Here is an 18709-nt window from a genome sequence, read left to right as displayed (position 1 = left end):
CAGGACTGATATGGTAGTTCATCTGGGACCCAGACTTTCTCTACCTTTGTTTTCTACCCTTCTAGAGCATGATTTCTGTATCAAAACTGCACTTGCCACATGTTCCAAGATGGCTGCTGGAGCTCCAGCCATCATAACTACATTTCAGATAGTGAAAGGAGGGAGAGCATGACAGGGCAAAAAGGGCATACTTTCCAGCTTTCCTTAACCAGCCTTCTTGGAGGTCCTTCACAGCTCATCTATGGTAGTCTCAATGGCTAGTACTGAGTCACATGACCACCACTTGCTAAAAGGAGGCTGTAAATTTTAACCTTAGTTATTGGCTACATTGTTGCACAAAATAAAATAAATGTTCTGTTACTAAGAAACAAGAAAATAATTAATACTGGGTGGATATAGGCAGCCTTAGCATGGTTACTTGTGGTAACTTTGTGGTGCTTGACAAATACTGAGGCTTAACATGTATCTTTATGCCTCTATTCTTTCTGTTCCACTTAGTGTCAGTTTAGCACTTTATTCCTATTTGCTTCATATGTATCTTACTTTTTTCAGTTATTACACTGTAAGTTTCTTGGTGGCATGAAGACTGTATATCATAATTCTTTGTTGTGTTTCACAATACCTAACAGAGTGCTTAACACTTGGAGCACATAGGAGAAACTTAATTTGTATTTGTTAACTAATTGACTTTATTTTTCACTAGGACCACATAGTTCTTTTAGACTCTCATTGACTCTCCCCACCCACCATGACTATTTTGTATTTTTTCTTCAACTATAGAGTAGCAGCTACCTCGGGAGGGTACATTGCAGGCTTTCATTCCTTTGATAATTTCCCGTTTTTTTGTTTTTGGTTTTTTTTTTTTTTTGGTATGTTTGTTTGTTTTTTTAAAGATTCTATTTATTTATTTGACAGGGAGAGACTGTGAGAGAGGGAAACACAAGCAGGGGTTGGGGGTGGAAGAGAGAGCCGCAGACTTCCTAATGAGCAGGGAGCCTGATGCGGGCTCAGTCCTAGGACCCCCGGATCATGACCTGAGCTGAGGGCAGACACTTAATGACTGAGCCACCCAGGCGCCCCAATTTCCTGTTTTCTAGTGCCCAGAAGGTTATTCTGTGGAGTTGATATTCTAATATTTTATCTTTCTTTGGTTGATGTATTTAAAATGTATTTGTTTTACACCTAGTGCTTGAAGATAAACACCTCAGATTAAACCTGAGGAAAAATGCATATTTGTATGTAACATATCAATTACATATATATTTCTAGTATTCTTATTCATTGTGAATATATAGAATAAGACTTTTCAAAATGCCACTGTTGGCAAGGCCTCAGAAAATGATTTTTCTGTGCATATTTAGTTCACTCATTTTGTTCAAACAGTGGTTTGAAAAAAAGCTTAGGTCACATTTCTTTGTCACAGTGATTTTGAGCTGCTAGTGATTTTTCTTTCTCTCCCCAACCATGGAGGAGAGGAGAGGAAGAATTAACTGGAGAGAGGAGACTCTCTCCAAGAAGATAAAGAAATAGTATTACTGGAAATTTCTTTCCCATCTGCTTGAGTCAGACTTTATGGTAAAAATAAGATCTTATAGTATCAAAGTATTTTGGAATAGAAGAGTTTATGGGAGTTCTTTTTATTCTACTTTGGAACTCACTGAATGGAATATTTTAAACATGCTTTATGCTTCCTTCAAATTTATTCTGTCACAGGTATTCATTACATTATTAGCATCTGAATATATAAATAGAATATAATTTCATTCCCCATAACCAATATGCTAATATATTCATACACCCAAACATGGATATGTCTTATATAAGCACATATATAAATGCTAAGAGATAAAAGCATGCTGCTACAAATTCTTCTCAGAACAAAGTTAGTTATAAATAAAACAAAAAGTTAAATATCATCCAGTTATGCACACTCAAAAAGAGTAGGTAGGTAGACCTACATGAATGGCTATTTGGTTTGATGTTTAGGTATATGTTAAGTGGGTGGGAGAGAGGGGCCTGGTCAGTAAAGGAACTGCACAGTATTAATAAGGAGAATACATATTAACTAAAAATTGTAATAGCTTTATGATAATTTTTAATGATACCTTTTAGTCTTGTATACAAATGACATAGTGTCATTTATTTATAAAAAGTTGATATTTCTTTCTAGTTTGACTTTATTTGGTTTTGTTCTCATAGATGTTTTCTCCCAGATGTCAGATTCCAATGGCTTAATGATATTTAGCAAGTTTGACCAGTTTCTGAAGGAAGTTCTGAAGCTCCCAACAGCTGTCTTTGAAGGGCCATCTTTTGGTTACACAGAACACTCAGTCCGCACCTGTTTTCCACAGCAGGTAAGGACAGTTTTGTAACATCTAGGACTAGAAGAGCACTCATTCATTCCTCCATCTTGTATCAGATTTCACCAGATTTGTCCTAGTCTAGGGACATAAAGTCTTGAGCAGGGGAGAAAAAAGACCTTTAAGTGGGAGGGGCATGAAAAAGAGGGCCTATAAAAAATTCTTCTGAGAATTCTGGTTTTGGGGAGAAGGGAGTCTTTCCTGAAAAATGATAACCTATGAAATATTTTAAATTATTAACATTTTAAAGAAAAGTGTTTAAGATGAAGTGTTTATATTATTGCTACTGGACATGTATTACTCTCCTGAATGAGTTCTTTAAGCTGTGAAATACAGGAATTTTGGCATAAAACTCTATACAATACTGGACCGTTTTTTTCCTGAGCACTGAAGACAAGGAATGCTACACAGCTCCCAGCTGCCAGCTCAGAATCCCTCAAGGGCACACTGTCGTTTTCATACGAAGGAAAGATAGATTGAGTTTCCTCTTTATTTGTGTGTCCTTGTGCAGTCCTGCCCTTGAGGTTGTATGTATGAATTCCTGAGATCTTAACTGTGCCTCAAATGACTCCGAGCAGAGTGGATGTTGACTCTGGCTTCATCTATTCCAGTAGACATGCGATAAAAGGAACTTCATGCTAAACTTAGACATTATGGAAAGTGGGGAATTAAGAAAAAGTCTGTTAAAACTAATAAGTGAAAGATTAATGGAAGTCGGATATTGACACAGTCTGAAAGTATCTCCCTATAAGATGTTCATTAATTATAAAAGGAAACATAGTAACCTTAGAAAGTTACTATGTTGTAATAGAGAAGCCTGTCAGATCCACATTAACCTAGTGATCAAAGTCCCTGTCACTAGGAAAAGGAACAGACTGATATCCCCGTCCCCCGATTGGCTGCACTGAGAACTACCCACTGTCACTGCTGTGGGCCAGAAAAGCACAAGCTGAGTCTCATCTTCCTTTTCTTGTTTTTCCCAATTTTTTTTATGTTTAATTTTATTTTTTACAGTTTAATTGAGATGTAATTGACATATAACTTTGTAAAAGTTTAAGGTGTGCAATGTCGTGATTTGATATTTGTATGTATTGCAAAAACAGTTATCCGCAATAAATTTAATTAATATCTGTCCTGAGTCTCAATTTGAGGAAACGTCTGACAAACCCAAATGAAGGGATTTCTACAAAATAACTGACCTACACACTTAAAAAATGTCAGTGTCATGAAAGACAAAAACCAAAAAACAAAACAAAACCATTCTATGTCACAAGAGTCTAAGGAGAGAAAAACTCAATGCAGTTTATGATCCAGGATTTTCTTTTGTCATAAAGGACATTATTGGGACATTTGAAAAAAATCTGAATAAATTTTTAGTATTTTGTCATTAAATGTTAATTTACTGATTTTGATATTTGTATTAAATTATGTAAGAGAATTTCCTTGTTTTTAAAAAATGTGATCTGAGGTATTTAAGGGCAAAGGGGCATCCCTTCTGCGGTGTTAACATTTGAGGAATCTGGGTAAACGGGAATTTTTTGGATAATCTTACGATCTTTCTGCAGGTCTAAATTTATTTAAAAATAAGAAGTTAACATATAAAAAGAACAAATCTAAAGGTTTGAGAACTGAAAGCACATTGTAAACTAGATCTTCCTGACTGTGATACTTTGATTCACAAGAGCCAAAACCAAACACACACATACTTTTTTTTACACTTGAAGTTAAGGATTCTTATACATCTGAATTCAGACTTTCAAACAATATTTTATAGCTTGTTTAGAGATTACTCGTTAGCTTTAGCACCAAAAGTGGTACTCATAATACTGGTGAGTTATTTTAACCACTTTCTGAGGAGATATTCTTTCCAAATTTGTATGCACTTGGGCTGATTGTTTTTGTGGAAATTTGTCACCATACGTTATTTTTTTCCCCTCTGTGTAAATGACAGTATCAGCTTTTAGCATATTAAAAATAGCTGTATGCCTCAATTTATTCTAATATAGTTTGCACTCCCCCTCCCCCACGCTGATATGCATTTAAAAAAAAAATTTTTTTTTTAAGATTTTATTTATTTATTTGACAGACAAAGATCACAGGTAGGCAGAGAGGCAGCCAGAGAGAGAGGAAGGGAAGCAGGCTCCCTGCTGAGCAGAGAGCCCGATGTGGGGCTTGATCCCAGGACCCTGAGATCATGACCTGAGCCGAAGGCAGCGGCTTAAACCACTGAGCCACCCAGGCGCCCCTAAAAATTTTTTTTATTATATTTATTAACATATAATGTGTTATTTGCCCCAGGGGTACAGGTCTGCGAATCATCAGGCTTACACACTTCATAGCACTCACCATAGCCCATACCCTCCCCCATGTCCATGACCCAGCCACCCTATCCCTACCCCCTCACCTCCCAGCAACCCACAGTTTGTTTTGTGAGATTAAGAGTGTCTTATGCATTTTTAAATAATGGGAGGCTGTCCATACGATCCCTGGTACAGGAGTGCATTGCAGGTATGAAAATGCCTGGAAGCAAGGTGAGTGAGAGTGGGTATGATAAAGAAACAGCAACCGTTTTTCATTTAGCATCGTCTCACTGCTGCTGTGTTTGTAGTGCCCTGACGTCAGATGGTTGCCCCCACAATACTCTGGGGTAACCTTGTACATGAGGTATATGTGGCTTTTCACATAAGATGCTTCCTGGAGGTTAGGCTAAAACTTGATCAAGTTCCGGAACGCTACCACTGCGTGTCAGAATAGGGAAGGCAGTTTATACAAAGACGTGTCCATGAGGAACGAGCTCTGACTAGTGGGTGACAGTCATGTGGGATGCCAACCCAAAGTCACCTTAGATCTACTTGCAATGTGGGGACTATGAGAAGACTCTAGTATGGGAGCTAAAGTTTGAAATGTCGAAGAATATACAAAAATTTCCAACTGTTAATCCTAAGAATGCTATCTAGAATACTCCAGATTTCCTTATGCCCTTATTGTGAAGGCTTTGAACTCAAGAGCTGACTCTTGCTTCTTCTTTGCCTCAGATTCTTATGAAAAAACTCAGTCTCTGTGTTTTGTTTTGTTTTGTTTTCAAGATTTCATTTATTCATTTGAGAGAGAGAACATGAGTTGGGTGGTGGGGCAGAGGGAGAGGCAATGGGAGAGGGAGAGGCAGACTTCCCCTGAGCAGGGAGCCTGATGTGGGGCTCAGTCCCAGGACCCTGAGATCATGACCTGAGCTGAAGGCAGACACTTGCCCTACTGAGCCACCCAGGCGCCCCTCAGTCTGTGTTTTGTTATGTGCCAAAATTTGGAAAAGTCAGAGAAGCTTATCTCAGTCTAGAGGAAACTTAAGTTTTCCTTGGTTTGGACAGATGACCAAAAAAAAGGAGCCTTAGAAGAAAAAGAAATTACTGCTAGAATGAGCAAAAAAATGAGACTTTGAACAAAGTTTCATGCAGCAAGAGTTAAATTTTTGGGTTTCTTTTTGAAATGGTCTTTTCCCATATGGTTTGTTTTACTATGTATGTGCTTTTTTAATGCAAAGTAACTCTCACACCCTCCAACGGAAAGAGAGCGGTGTCAGTGGGAGGTGGAAATTGCGCTGTTGGTTCACGGGCCGTTCCCTAGCATTTTGACATTCTGGGCTGAGCAAAGAAGTGATCGCAATTAAAGAGAATGTAGGACTCTTTTTTTTTTTTTTAAAGATTTTATTCATTCATTTGACAGACTGAAATCACAAATAGACAGAGAGAGGGGGAGAAGCAGGCTCCCCGCTGAGCAGAGAGCCCGATGCAGGGCTCGATGCAGGGCTTGATCCCAGGACCCTGGGATCATGACCTGAGCTGAAGGCAGAGGCTTTAACCCACTGAGCCACCCAGGCACCCCTGTAGGACTCTTTTTTTAAGAAAGAAGTGGAACTCTTGCAGGAGTACCTTTCTTTAGTGAAAGAACTGGCTGGTTTGGAGGATTCATGAGCTGTTTCCTCTTTTGCAGTGTTATGGGGTGAAACTGGGTAGAGCTAGAGAGGTGAAGACATCCTCTCCTGTCTCGCACACCTGTGCTGCAAAAATTGACTTATGGGGTGAGCTATCCCCTAGATCCAGTATTTAGTTTAGTTTTTAATTTTTTTTTTTAAGATTTTATTTATTTGACACAGAGAGAGAAAGCCCAAGCAGGGGGAGCAGCAGGGAGGTGGAGAAGCAGGCTCCCTGCTGAATAAGGAGCCCGATGTGGGGCTTGATGTGGGGCTCGTGATAAAACTAATCTGCCTTGAAAGTTGTATGCCCTTATCATGAGGAAGGAAAAAAGTATTTCAGGGTTTAAGACTGAAAGGCGTCATCTGATAGTGACTTTTGTTGTCAATGCCTGTGAAGATTTAATTGTGCTGATAGTAGTGTTGCCGCTGTTTTGTTAGTCCTCTGTTCACAACGCTGCCTATGTTCTTAGGTTTGTGCCAACCCTGTTTTTCTCATGTACCTTATTATTTTTAAATCCACAGTTTTGCAGTATGTGCAGTTTTCCAGTAATGTGTGCATTGAGTTATAGGAGAAGTACTCGAATTTTTTTAATGATATGAAGAAAATTACATATTTATTTTAATATAGCTTTAATTCTTTTTTAGAAAACAGTTTTGCAAACTAACCCAAAATAAGAGATGTTGGACTTACATAATTTGAAAAACACAATGCAAGTTAAAAGCATTTATAAGTTAATTCAGCAGAACACATCAACTAGAACTCTCATACAAACCACTTTAGAACTCTGGTGTTGGTTTCCTACAGACCTCAACCGATACCTACCCGTGATCTGGCAATTCTACTCTTATGTTTTTCCCACATGAAAAACAAACAAACAAACAAAACCCAAAAAACCTTTGTGACAAAAAGATTTACAAGGATGCTTTTATCAGCCTCAGAAGCATCTGAGGTGTCCATAATAAACCACTGGAGGAAAGTTAATTCAAGAAATAATATGTCCAGGGGCGCCTGGGTGGCTCAGTCGTTAGGTGTCTGCCTTCAGCTCAGGTCATAATCCCAGGGTCTTGGGATCAAAATCCGCATCAGGCTCCCTGCTGAGCAGGGAGCCTGCTTCTTTCCCTCCCCCTCCCCCTGCTTGTGTTCTCTCTCTCACTGTGTCTCTCTCTCTGTCAAATAAATAAAATCTTTAAAAAAAGAAATAATATGTCTGGAATTTGCTTCAAATTAATGCAGACTGAAGGAAAGGTGAAAGTATAAATTAAAATTAGTCATAAGGGGTACCTGGGTGGCTCAGTGGGTTAAGTGTCTTCCTTTGGCTCAGTTCGTGATCCTGGGATCGAGTCTCACATCAGGCTTCTTGCTTAGCGGGGAGCTGCTTCCCTTTCCCTCTGCCTGCCGCTCCCCCTTATTCTCTTTGACAAATGAATAAAATCTTTGAAAAAAATAGTCATATGTTGAGAATTGTTGAAGCTGGGTGACAAGCATATTATACTATTCTCTCTACTCTGGTAAATTTAAAAGATTTAATAGAAAAATTCCAGTTGTAAATTTGTGATCGTGATTATTGTCTGAATAAAGCATGGTATTAACATACCACCTCAAGTCTAATATTTTAGTCAGTAGACCAAATATATTGATTCTTCAGTGGTTATTTATTTATTGTTCAAGATTTTATTTATTTATTTGAGAGAGAGAGCTTGTGAGGTTGGGGGAGAAGCAGTGGGGGAGAGAGAGGGAGAATATTGCAAGCAGACTCTGCTGTGAGAGTGGGGCCCGATGGAGGGCTTGATCTCATGACCCTGAGATCATGACGTGACCCGAAACTGAGTCGTATGCCTAACGGACTGAGCCACCTAGGGACTCCTGATTCTTCCGTGGTTATAAACTAAAAATAACTTTAGAGACTTAAAGTTATTAAAACAAGCAGCAAAGCTTGTTTTAATAAAGCTCACTTATTTAAAATTTCTCCCCGGTTTTTCTAAACTTCAGAGTTTAGGGATAAATTTTGTTTCTCCTTAAAAAAAGGATTGCTATAAAAAAAAGATGATTGTTATTTGTTGTATTATGTATTTTTTAGGTGTGTATTGACTTTAGTTTGAAGTGTTCGGTCTGTCCTGAGAGGATTTTATTTTTTAATTGTTTTTTAAATGTGTGATTTTTTTTTAAAAGGTGGGTTGGGGCAGAGGGAGAGGGAGAGAGAGATCTTAAGCAAGCTCCATGCCCAGCATAGAGCCCATCGCAGGGCTTGATCTCACTGACCCTGAGATCGTGACCTGAGTAAAAATCAAGAGTCAGAGGCTTAACTGACTGAGCCACCCAGGCGCCCCTCACCCCGTGGAGGATTTTATTTTATTCTTTTATTTATTATTTTTAAAAAGATTTTATTTATTTATTTGTCAAGTCACAAGTAGGCAGAGAGGCAGGCAGAGAGGGGAAAGCAGGCTCCCCGCTGAGCAGAGATCCCGAAGCAGGGCTCGATCCCAGGACCCTGAGATCATACCTGAGCCGAAGGCAGAGGCTCAACCCTCTGCCTGAGCCATCCAGGTGCCCCCCTACAGAGGATTTTAAATTTGATGTCTGTCTTTATGGAAGACTGAAAAGGTACAGTAGGGGAGAGAGGGAGATGAGGTAGAGACAATTTTTCACTCAGTGTTGCAGGGCTCTCCTTGGTTCGGAGGGAGGTGGGAAAGGGTAGTGATGAGACTACATTCTTGCCAGTGGATTTTTCAGAACAGCGACAGTATTTCTCATGCCTGGAGGTGTCTTCTGACTCTACTTTGACTAGCATATCGTCTTCCGCTCTGTGCCAAAATGACTTTTCTTCCCGCTCTGTCTTTGAAGTGAGATACTTTCTGGATGTTCTGACCTTGGTTTCCTGGACATTGACTAGTTTAGGAAGAATTGCCCGCACATGTGTATGTGTGCTTCATAGGAATTCTAATTAGGCAGGTTTTACTGTCTCCGGCAGCAGGCCCTCGTCACCGTGATGATCTAGCTGGGTCATCACCACGTTGCATCGATTTGAAGACCTTCCTTCACACCTTAACATCTCTGATGTGGAGGTACCTCAGATACCTCAGGTGGCCAGTGAGATCTTACAGCTGCAGTTGGCCGGCGGTGGTTATGACGAGTTGTCTTTTCTTGCACGTGTGTGAACTTGGTCAGAGCTGTCCTTGCTGTCACTGCGGCTGAATTATGTGCACGTTCAGTACCACATGTGTTGTCATTTCAAGTGATAGCAGTTCACACTGACGGGCCAGTGACCCCTGACCTCCTGTGTCTTCAACAGAGGCCCTCGTATTTCATATCCCAGCTAAAATAGCCCTTCTTCTTTGATGCTCTGAATCTTTCAATGTAGGATTAATTGTTCCTCTTCTGCATTCCCCTGGCATGTCATATCTAGCTCACTTATGCCCGGAGGCGATGCTCCTGGATCTTCAGCTTCATATCCCCGTGACGAACAACGTCTGGAAGATGATTGATGCTTACTAGAAATTTGTTGGTTTAAATGATTTAAATTAGGGGCACCTGGGTGGCTCAGTGGGTTAAAGCCTCTGCCTTCGGCTCAGGTCATGATCCTGGGGTCCTGGGATCGAGCCCCGCATCGGGCTCTCTGCTTGTCAGGGAGACTGCTTCCTCCTCTCTCTGCCTGCTTCTCTGCCTACTTGTGATCTTTGTCTGTCAAATAAATTAATAAAATCTTTTAAAAAAATGATTTAAATTAAATATTGGCATGAGAACGTATCCTTGGCTTGAATTCTAATTCAAAGCTTAAATCTCATGGATGTACCTGCAACCTTGTTGTTTTCATTGACATTTTTATTCCATGATTTTCTCAAATGAAACAGTCTTTGCAGAGGAAAATAGAGTATTTCAGGAGTTCTGGAGCTTCCCCCATCTTTTAGCTATATTATATAAAAATATTTCTAATAAGTAATAGGATAGCAACATTGTATCATTGTGTCACTACAGAGTACTTTAATTTTCAAAGTAAATTTGTGATATGGACAAATTCTGTGTCTAATAGTAATCAAAAGGTTGACCCATAGCACTGTTCCCATAACCAGTTAATGTATGTTTACCCTGGTAGGACAGGATATTTATTTATTGATTGATTTGAGAGAGAGATAGTGAAAGAGAGCATGAGAGAGGAGAAGCAGACTTCCTGTGGAGCTGGGAGCCCGATGCGGGACTTGATCCTGGTACTCCGGGATCATGACCTGAGCCGAAGGCAGTTGCTCAACCAAACTGAGCCACCCAGGTGTCCTGGGACAGGATATTTCTAACTCTACACAGAAGTTTGTATAAAAATGTTTTGGTTTTTTAAAAAGATTTTATTTATTTATTTATTTGACAGAGATCACAAGTAGGCAGAGAGGCAGGCAGAAAGAGAAGGCGGGGAAGCAGGCTCCCTGCCTAGCAGAGAGCCCGATGCAGGCCTCAATCCTAGGACCCTGGGATCATGACCTGAGCCAAAGGCAAAGGCTTTAACCCACTGAGCCACCCAGGTGCCCCTAAAAATGTTTTTAATCGGGAAGATTTAAAAAAATGTTTTCAAGTTTATTAGCTATGTGTCATACATGGCTTAATTGATTATCAAGTAAGTTAAGGCAATGGATAATACTTAGCTGTTGTCCATAAGGAAATGAGAGGTTGTTTTTTTTTTAAGATTTTATTTATTTATTTGACAGAGAGAGAGAGAGATCACAAGTAGGCAGAGAGGCAGGCAGAGAGAGGGGGAAGCAGGCTCCCCGCTGAGCAGAGAGCCCAATCCCAGGACCCTGAGATCATGACTTCAGCCACCCAGACACCCCGAAATGAGAGGTTTTAATGGAAATGACGAGTTTGGAAATTGCACCTATGATGATCTAGTGCTAAACTAATTGTTTTCTCATGTTACTTTAGTGATACTGGATTTCTCATTTTTAAGAGATGGTCCCTGTCTCCCTTTAAAACAGGGACAATGTAGTCATGGGTGGCGGGAGGGAGGTGAGGATGGCTCTGGGGTAGGTAGTAAGTGTCAGTATTGAGGCTTAGAATAACAAAGGGCCGGGAGGTAGGTGACAAAAAGAAATGCTTTCTTCCAAGAGAAGAGATGAATACACATAAGGATGAAAACAGCCTCAGTGTTTTATAGAGGAAGGCAGAGATGAATCACAGTGTGTCTGCCCAGTGGACCAGGCTGCTGTTAAAATGATTAGAAATGAAGCCCTTTGTAGCAAAACAATATTTAATAAAAAGTTAAGTGAAAAAACATTATATATTTTTGCCTGCCTTATGTACATAATTACATAGAAGCATATATACATTTGGAGAGAAATATAGCAAGATGAGAATTGTGGGAATGTGTATTTTTTTTTGCAATTTTATTACAGGTTTTATTACAAATATTGTGCTGCAAAAATAAGGAGATATGCAAAGAATGTGTTCAACTCAAGAAAAAAAAACAAAATGAAACAAAAAAGGAGAAAAGAGAGCCAACCTTTCTTCCGCACAGTTATTTACCAAGTCATGGAATTTTTGAGCTGGGAATTCTATCTCAGCTATTCTCAAACTTTTTGGTCTCAGAGCCTCTTTACAATAAAAATTATTGAGGACCCTAGAGAGCTATACCTATTGGTATTTCCATACTAGAAATTAAATTTGAGAAATTAAAGATATGTATTGTCATTTAAAAATAATGATAGGAAAAAAAAAAAATAATGATAGGATGCTTGGGGGCTCAGTTGGTTGGGCATCCAACTCTTGACTTCAGCTCAGGTCTCCATCTCAGGGTCGTGAGTTTAAGCCCTGTGTTGGACTCCATGCTGTGTGGAGCCTACATGAAAAAAAAAATGATAAACTCATTACATCTTAAATAATATATTTTTATGAAAAGTCACTATATATTCCAAAACAAAAATATTTAGCAAGTATGCCATGGTTTTACATTTTTGCAAATTGCTTTATTTGGCTCCACTGAAGACAGCTGGGTTCTCCTATCTGCCTCTCCATTGATTCCGTTGTGATATGTTGTTTTGGTTAAAATATAGAAAGAAATCTGGCCTCAAAAAGGGAGGAATGCTTTAGTAGTTTTTTCGGATGATTGTGGAAATGCCACCTTGCTTCTGACACACCCCACTATTATGGGAGATTGAGACTGAAAAGGACAAGCAATGTCTGAGATTTTTATGAAAACATTCTTGCCTCATGGAGTCCTTGAAAATGTTTTAGGGACCCACAGGGCAGCTTTTGACCACACTTTGAGAACCACTGCTCTACCCTTTCAGAGGTGAGAAAACTGAAACCAGAATGTCAAATGATTTCCCCTGAATTACATGGTTTATGGAAGACAGAGTTCTGGGACACAGTTCTTCTGGTTCCATTCCTCGTGCTTTTGGAGGACTTCAAATTACAAAATGACCTTAAGGACAACTTCTGTAAACTGAGCCTGAGTGTTTTTATCAAGGGCTTCTGACATATCAGATGTAATTGGTTTCTTTTCATCTTGAAGATTAAAAAAGAAGTACGATTTAGGCGAATCAAAGCTTTTTAAGAAGAAAAGTCACATGAAGATTGCAGGTAGACTTGTAGAAATGCAATTTTTAATATTAGGTATAAAATATATAGAAATATTAATTTAAACATACATTTAGTTTTGGTTACTACCTCTTGCGAGCTAAAAGACTTCGTAGCATCTTCTTTCTTAGTAATTTTATGTAGACACTTTCTGTTTGTTTTGCTTTGTTGCAGTTGTCTGCATAGCCGTAATTAGAGGCATTTTCCATATCTGTCCCTCCATTTAAATGTTCGGTGACTTTGTGGTTTTATTTTAAATGTTGTTCACTTGTTCCTCTGAGGTTCCACTGAGGTCTTAGAAACATCAGTGACTTGGATGCCAGAGATGGAAAACACTTCGGAAAACTTTATTTAGCCTTCCCGAGTAGGTATTTTTCAAACCTGACCGCCAGAGCACGGCTTTCTGTAGAGGGCCCTCGGATGGTAACTTCCTACTGTTAATCACCCTCAGTCAGCCCTCGTGCTTGCCCCATCCCTCCCCCTGTTCAGCGTTGAGCTCTAATCTCTGTCCTCGATCAGAGGCTTTGCTTCATATTTCTTCATCTTTTTCAAGGTTTTATTGCAAAAGCCTCTTTCTTGCTCTGCTATCTATTTTATCTTCCCTTTTCTGTTCCCTATTTACCAATTTCTTTCTTTTATTTTTTTTTTTAAAGATTTTCATTAATAAGAATGATCTCCTTACATACAATGGAATCAAGAGTCACATAGTTGTCAGAAAGATACACAGGAGTCAGTCTGTAGTCTGTTTCTATGGTGGGAACCATCGTTGGAGAAGTATCATGATGGCAGATGCTGGGGGCAGCCACCCTCCTGACTTGTCACCGCAGTGCCTTCCCTCTTTGCTCTGTTCCTGGTGAAGAGATTAGTGGTAAAAATCACTTATCTTGTCATACGCTGGCAAAATCTTTTGGTCAGCTCTAACCAATTTTATCTTTTCTCCCTCCCCCATATAAAGTAGTTTAAAGTTTTATGGGGAAGCACCTCATTTTGTATATCCTGTTATCACTTCAAGAAAAGTGGTGGAACTGAGAACACACTTTCTGGGAGAGACTAAGATGAAATTCTGGGTGCCTTTTGGTGTCCACTTGCCCATAGTCCTCAGTCCCTCCCCCTGCCTTGGAATGGTGGGACCAGGACTTGGAAAAGTCCTACGTACTTATTGGTCCTGCATTTCCTTCTCTCCCATGTCTTCCCTTTTGTCTCTGCCCTTCTTTTGGAATCAGGTTTGGAGTGGGGGCCAAGGTGGCCAAGGTGCAATGACAGAACTCTCACATGTAGTTGTAAGGTGCTCCCTTTTCCTCCTTTTTCCTTTCCTTTTGGAGCTGCAAAGGAGTTTTGTGGGTTAGAGGAAATAAAAAGAAAATTCACCAATTTGAAAATTCTTGAGAATCTCTTCTATCTGCGTCACATGACTATTTTTTCTAGACTGTTTTCGGATTTTTAATGTCCCGTGGGATGTAATTGTGTTGGTGTTTCACAAGCAGTGGAAGCTTTGTATGTATTTGTTTAAAAGAGAAATAAAGATGGGGCGCCTGGGTGGCTCAGTGGTTTAAGTCGCTGCCTTCAGCTCAGGTCATGATCTCAGGGTCCTGGGATCGAGTCCCACATCGGGCTCTCTGCTCAGCGGGGCGCCTGCTTCCTCCTCTCTCTCTCTGCCTGCCTCTCTGCCTGCTTGTGATCTCTGTCTGTCAAATAAATAAATAAATAAAATCTTTAAAAAAAAAAGAGAGAAATAAAGACAGAACACAAAAATGCAATCTAGCTGAGGAGCTGGTGTAATGGGGGAGTGATGGCCACTGGATGTTCAGACTCTACTTTCATCCTTGTAACTGTCTTTGTGACTGGGTCAAATTACTTCACTACTCTGCACTTTAGTTTTCTTTCTGTAAATGAGAAAGTTGTTAAGTGATGTTTAACAGTGTTTGCTCCCCACATTAGTATTTGTTCAGTGACTACTTATCAAGTGCCTGTTGTGTGCCTGACACTGTTACAAAATGCTGGAAATACAATAAACAACAAATGGAGTAGTTCCTGCTTTTGCTGATGTTTTATAATGGGGTGTGGGATGTCTGTCTCCCCATGGGTAATAGAAATAGTAATTTGAAGGACAGCTGAGTTCCAGTCCTTGCTTTGTGTCTGATTTGGGTAGGACCTTCCAGGTTATTTATTCCCCTCCCCCCGCAAAGATTTATTTATTTGAGAGAGAAAGAGAAACAATACAAGCAGGAAAGGGGCAGAGGGAGAGGGGGAGAGAGAATCCCAAGCAGACTCCCCACTGAGTGTGGAGCCTGATGTGAAACTCAATTCCACAGCCCTGAGATCATGACCTGAACTGAAATGAGGAGTCAGACGATGAACCAACTGAGCCACTCAGGTGCCCCAGGACCTTCAGAAGTCATTTTAAATGCTCTGTTCCTTTATTTTCTCATCTGTGATGGCTAGATTAACTTAATTTTGGAATTCAGAGATACTTGAAGAATATAAAGTATGTTTGTTTTTCTTCTCTTCACAGAAGAAGATAATGCTAAATATGTTTTTAGACACAATGATGGCCGATCCTCCTCCCCAGTGCCTTGTCTGGCTACCTCTCATGCACAGGCTCGCCCATGTTGAGAATGGTAAGCAGAACTTGGATCATTCAGTCTCTTGTGCTACAGGAAATACATGAACTGATGCTATTTGTAATGTCCTTAGCTATTACCATTGAAGTTTAAAATTGATATTTGCTGTCACTGTGTCATTTGAATTTGTGATTTTTGCTTTTAAAAGAGGGATTTTTAAAAAACTATATTTATTTATTTGAGACAGCATGAGAGAGAGAGCAAGAGAGCTCAAGCAGTGGGGGAAGGGGAGAGGGTGAGAGAGAAACAGATTCTCCGCTGAGTAGGGAGCCTGATGCGGGACTCAATCCCAGGACCCTGAGATCAAGACCGGAGCCAAAGGCAGAGGTTTAACCCGCTGATCCACTCAGGCGCCCTTTGAAGGAGGGATATTTATTTCTCAAGGAAAAGTAGGGGAAAGGGGCTTATTACTTAGGATATCAAGAAATAGTAATATCAGGTCATAAAACTTTGTGGTTCAAATTCTGGGTTTTCCCCCACTGAGAATCACTTGAACCCATCTGACTTAGACCTGACTTCCTTTTTTACCTTTAATTTATACGGTTATAAAAAAACTAGATGTATGCAGTATCAAGCACTAACACTGTAATGATTTTGGAACAGTTGAAAGGAAAACAGCTGTGATAGAGTTTGGTGCTTCACACATCTTCGCTTTCTGCCTTTACTATTTTATCTTGAATTACTCTTGGTACCTCTTTGAGGAATTTGACTTAAATGTTTGTCTTGGTTAGAATTGAAATGGAGTTTTTACCTCCAGTAACTTAATTTTTTCTTCTGTTGTTATCAGTTTATCTCCTTGTTTAGGTTGTGTGAGTTTGTTAAAGGAAGGGCTATAGTTTCTTTCTTTCTTTCTTTTTTTAAAGATTTTACTTATTTATTTGACAGAGATCACAAGTAGGTAGAGAGGCAGGCAGAGAGAGAGAGGGAAGCAGGCTCCCCACTGAGCAGAGAGCCTGATGTGGGGCTAGATCCCAGAACCCTGGGGATCATGACCTGAGCTGAAGGCAGAGGCTTTAACCCACTGAGCCACCCAGGCGCCCCAGGGCTATAGTCTCTTATGTAACCTCCCTCCCTCCTCTCAAGGCTCTTGCCTGTTTCTTATTCTGCCAAAGAGAATCAGTAAATCTGAGAGGCATGAAAAGGCAGAGCTCCCATTTTCCCTTGTAAGAATGAAATGCACGTCCATATTCTGTCTTCTCCCTCTCTCATCTGTACCTTTTGTTTTTAAACCTCTCAGCCTTTTGTGTCACTGTGGCTTTAGTTCACAGGAACCTTAGATTCAGGATTACTTTCTTAAAGGTGTAGAATCTCTTGACTAAAACAGCTAAATTTTTTTTTAAGATTTTATTTATTTATTTGACAGAGAGAGACACAGTAAGGGGGAACACAAGCAGGGGGTAGTGGGAGAGGGAGAAGAAGGCTTCCTGCTGAGCAGGGAGCCTGATGTGGGGCTGGTTCCCAGGGCCCTGGGGTTATTTATTTATTTATTAATTTTTTAAAAGATTTTATTTATTTATTTGACAGACAAAGATCACAAGTAGGCAGAGAGGCAGGCAGAGAGAGAGGAGGAAGCAGGCTCCCTGACAAGCAGAGAGCCCGATGCGGGGCTCGATCCCAGGACCCCGAGATCATGACCTGAGCTGAAGGCAGAGGCTTTAACCCACTGAGCCACCCAGGTGCCCCAAAAAACAGCTAAATTTTTTAACAGGATTTTCGGATAGAGATTTATACTGTTAAATTATTATATTATTGAGTATTTTTAGTTCTTTTGGAGGCAATACTTTCAAAGCCTGAAGTGTGTCATATTCAGTTTGTTTTCATAAAATCATTTTGCAGTCAAATGCTCTACCACTGAGCTATACCCCCTTCATAAAATCATTTTGTATCTACTATACCATAAGGAAAGAATCTCATTTGTCCTGATTTTTGTTATCCATATGAACATTTTATTGTGACTTTGTATATAGTGTATTATTGATTACATTCTTATGAGGTTAGTGATTTTTTTCTTAGGGACAGAGAAATAGTATGATCTCATTGACATATCTTGAAGATAAAACATGTTATTTATCACAATAACATTTATCTATATATCTTAATTTTTATGGTGGGGAAATAAATCATAACATTATGGTATTTCTATATTTCTATATGGTATTTCTTTTGTTGTAGTTGTTTGGGCCCTTTCTATGAAATTCATCACTTGAATTATATCGAAATTACTATTTATAAGGACATATCTATTTATCTATTTACTTATATAAAAGTTATACTTTTTGTATTGTTTTACTAATCCAAGTATATTGTGTGTAAGATTACAACATGATGTATTCCTCCAAAAAAGAATGCTTTTACAAAGCCTGATCTTATGATTGACTCAGTACACTTGGTGATTCTCTCCACATTCTGGTTCTTTCCGTTTCTACCTGGTCAACCCATTACACTGTCTAATGTGTGGCTGATGTAAAAGAGGAGAGAAATACATAGATATTCATGTTCAACCAAGATGATCAGAATATACTTGATAATTTAATACTAATGTACATACCAAAATAATTGTATAGAATTATAGCCAAAAATAATTGTATAGAATTATAAATACCTGTGTGCTGTTGTTGCCTGTGTTGATGTGAGCTCCAGACTGATTTAGGAGTAGTGTTCTTTGGCGGACCTTTACTAGATTATGTAGGGTTTGTTGTTTGTTTTTTTTTTAATTTTTAAAATTTTTTAAAAAGATTTTTTTTTCAGTTGCGAGAGAAAGAGAACGAGCACGAAAAGGGTGATGGTCTGAGAGAGAAGCAGACTCCCCACTGAGCAGGGAGCCTGATGCGGGACTCGATCCCGGGACCCTGAGATCATGACCTGAGCCAAAGGCAGACACTTAATCAACTGAGCCACTCAGGTGACCCTAGATTGTGTAGTTTTAACTTGGAGCACAGATTTTTTTTTTTTTTTTGAAGATTTTATTTATTTATTAGAGACAGAGTGAGTGAAAGAGCGAGCCCATGAGCAGGGGCAGAGAGAGAGGGAGAAGCAGGCTCCCTGCTGAGTAGAGAGACTCCCCCCACCCCACATGGGGCTCGATCCCAGGACCCTGAGATCATGACCTGAGCCGAAGGCAGACGCTTAACCGACTGAGCCACCCAGGCGCCCCTGGAAAAGAAATCTTAGACTGAGAAGGCTTCTTTTTCTTCTTTCC

General features: G+C 39.7%; 1 protein-coding gene across 10 annotated transcripts in view; it reads left to right on the top strand.

The window, feature by feature from the left end:
- DTNB (dystrobrevin beta) overlaps window positions 1-18709 on the top strand; it is a 262585-nt gene that overhangs the window by 94176 nt on the left and 149700 nt on the right. For all 10 annotated transcript variants that reach the window (XM_045979068.1, XM_045979067.1, XM_045979063.1 and 7 more), the window contains 2 exons: window positions 2200-2354; window positions 15402-15507. In XM_045979068.1, the coding sequence (XP_045835024.1) occupies window positions 2200-2354; window positions 15402-15507 (261 nt within the window). The remainder of the gene's footprint in view (window positions 1-2199; window positions 2355-15401; window positions 15508-18709) is intronic.

This window comes from Meles meles, chromosome 15, assembly GCF_922984935.1.
Source record: "Meles meles chromosome 15, mMelMel3.1 paternal haplotype, whole genome shotgun sequence".
Classification (NCBI taxonomy): Eukaryota; Metazoa; Chordata; class Mammalia; order Carnivora; family Mustelidae; genus Meles; species Meles meles.
This window is presented reverse-complemented; position numbering and strand designations above follow the sequence as displayed.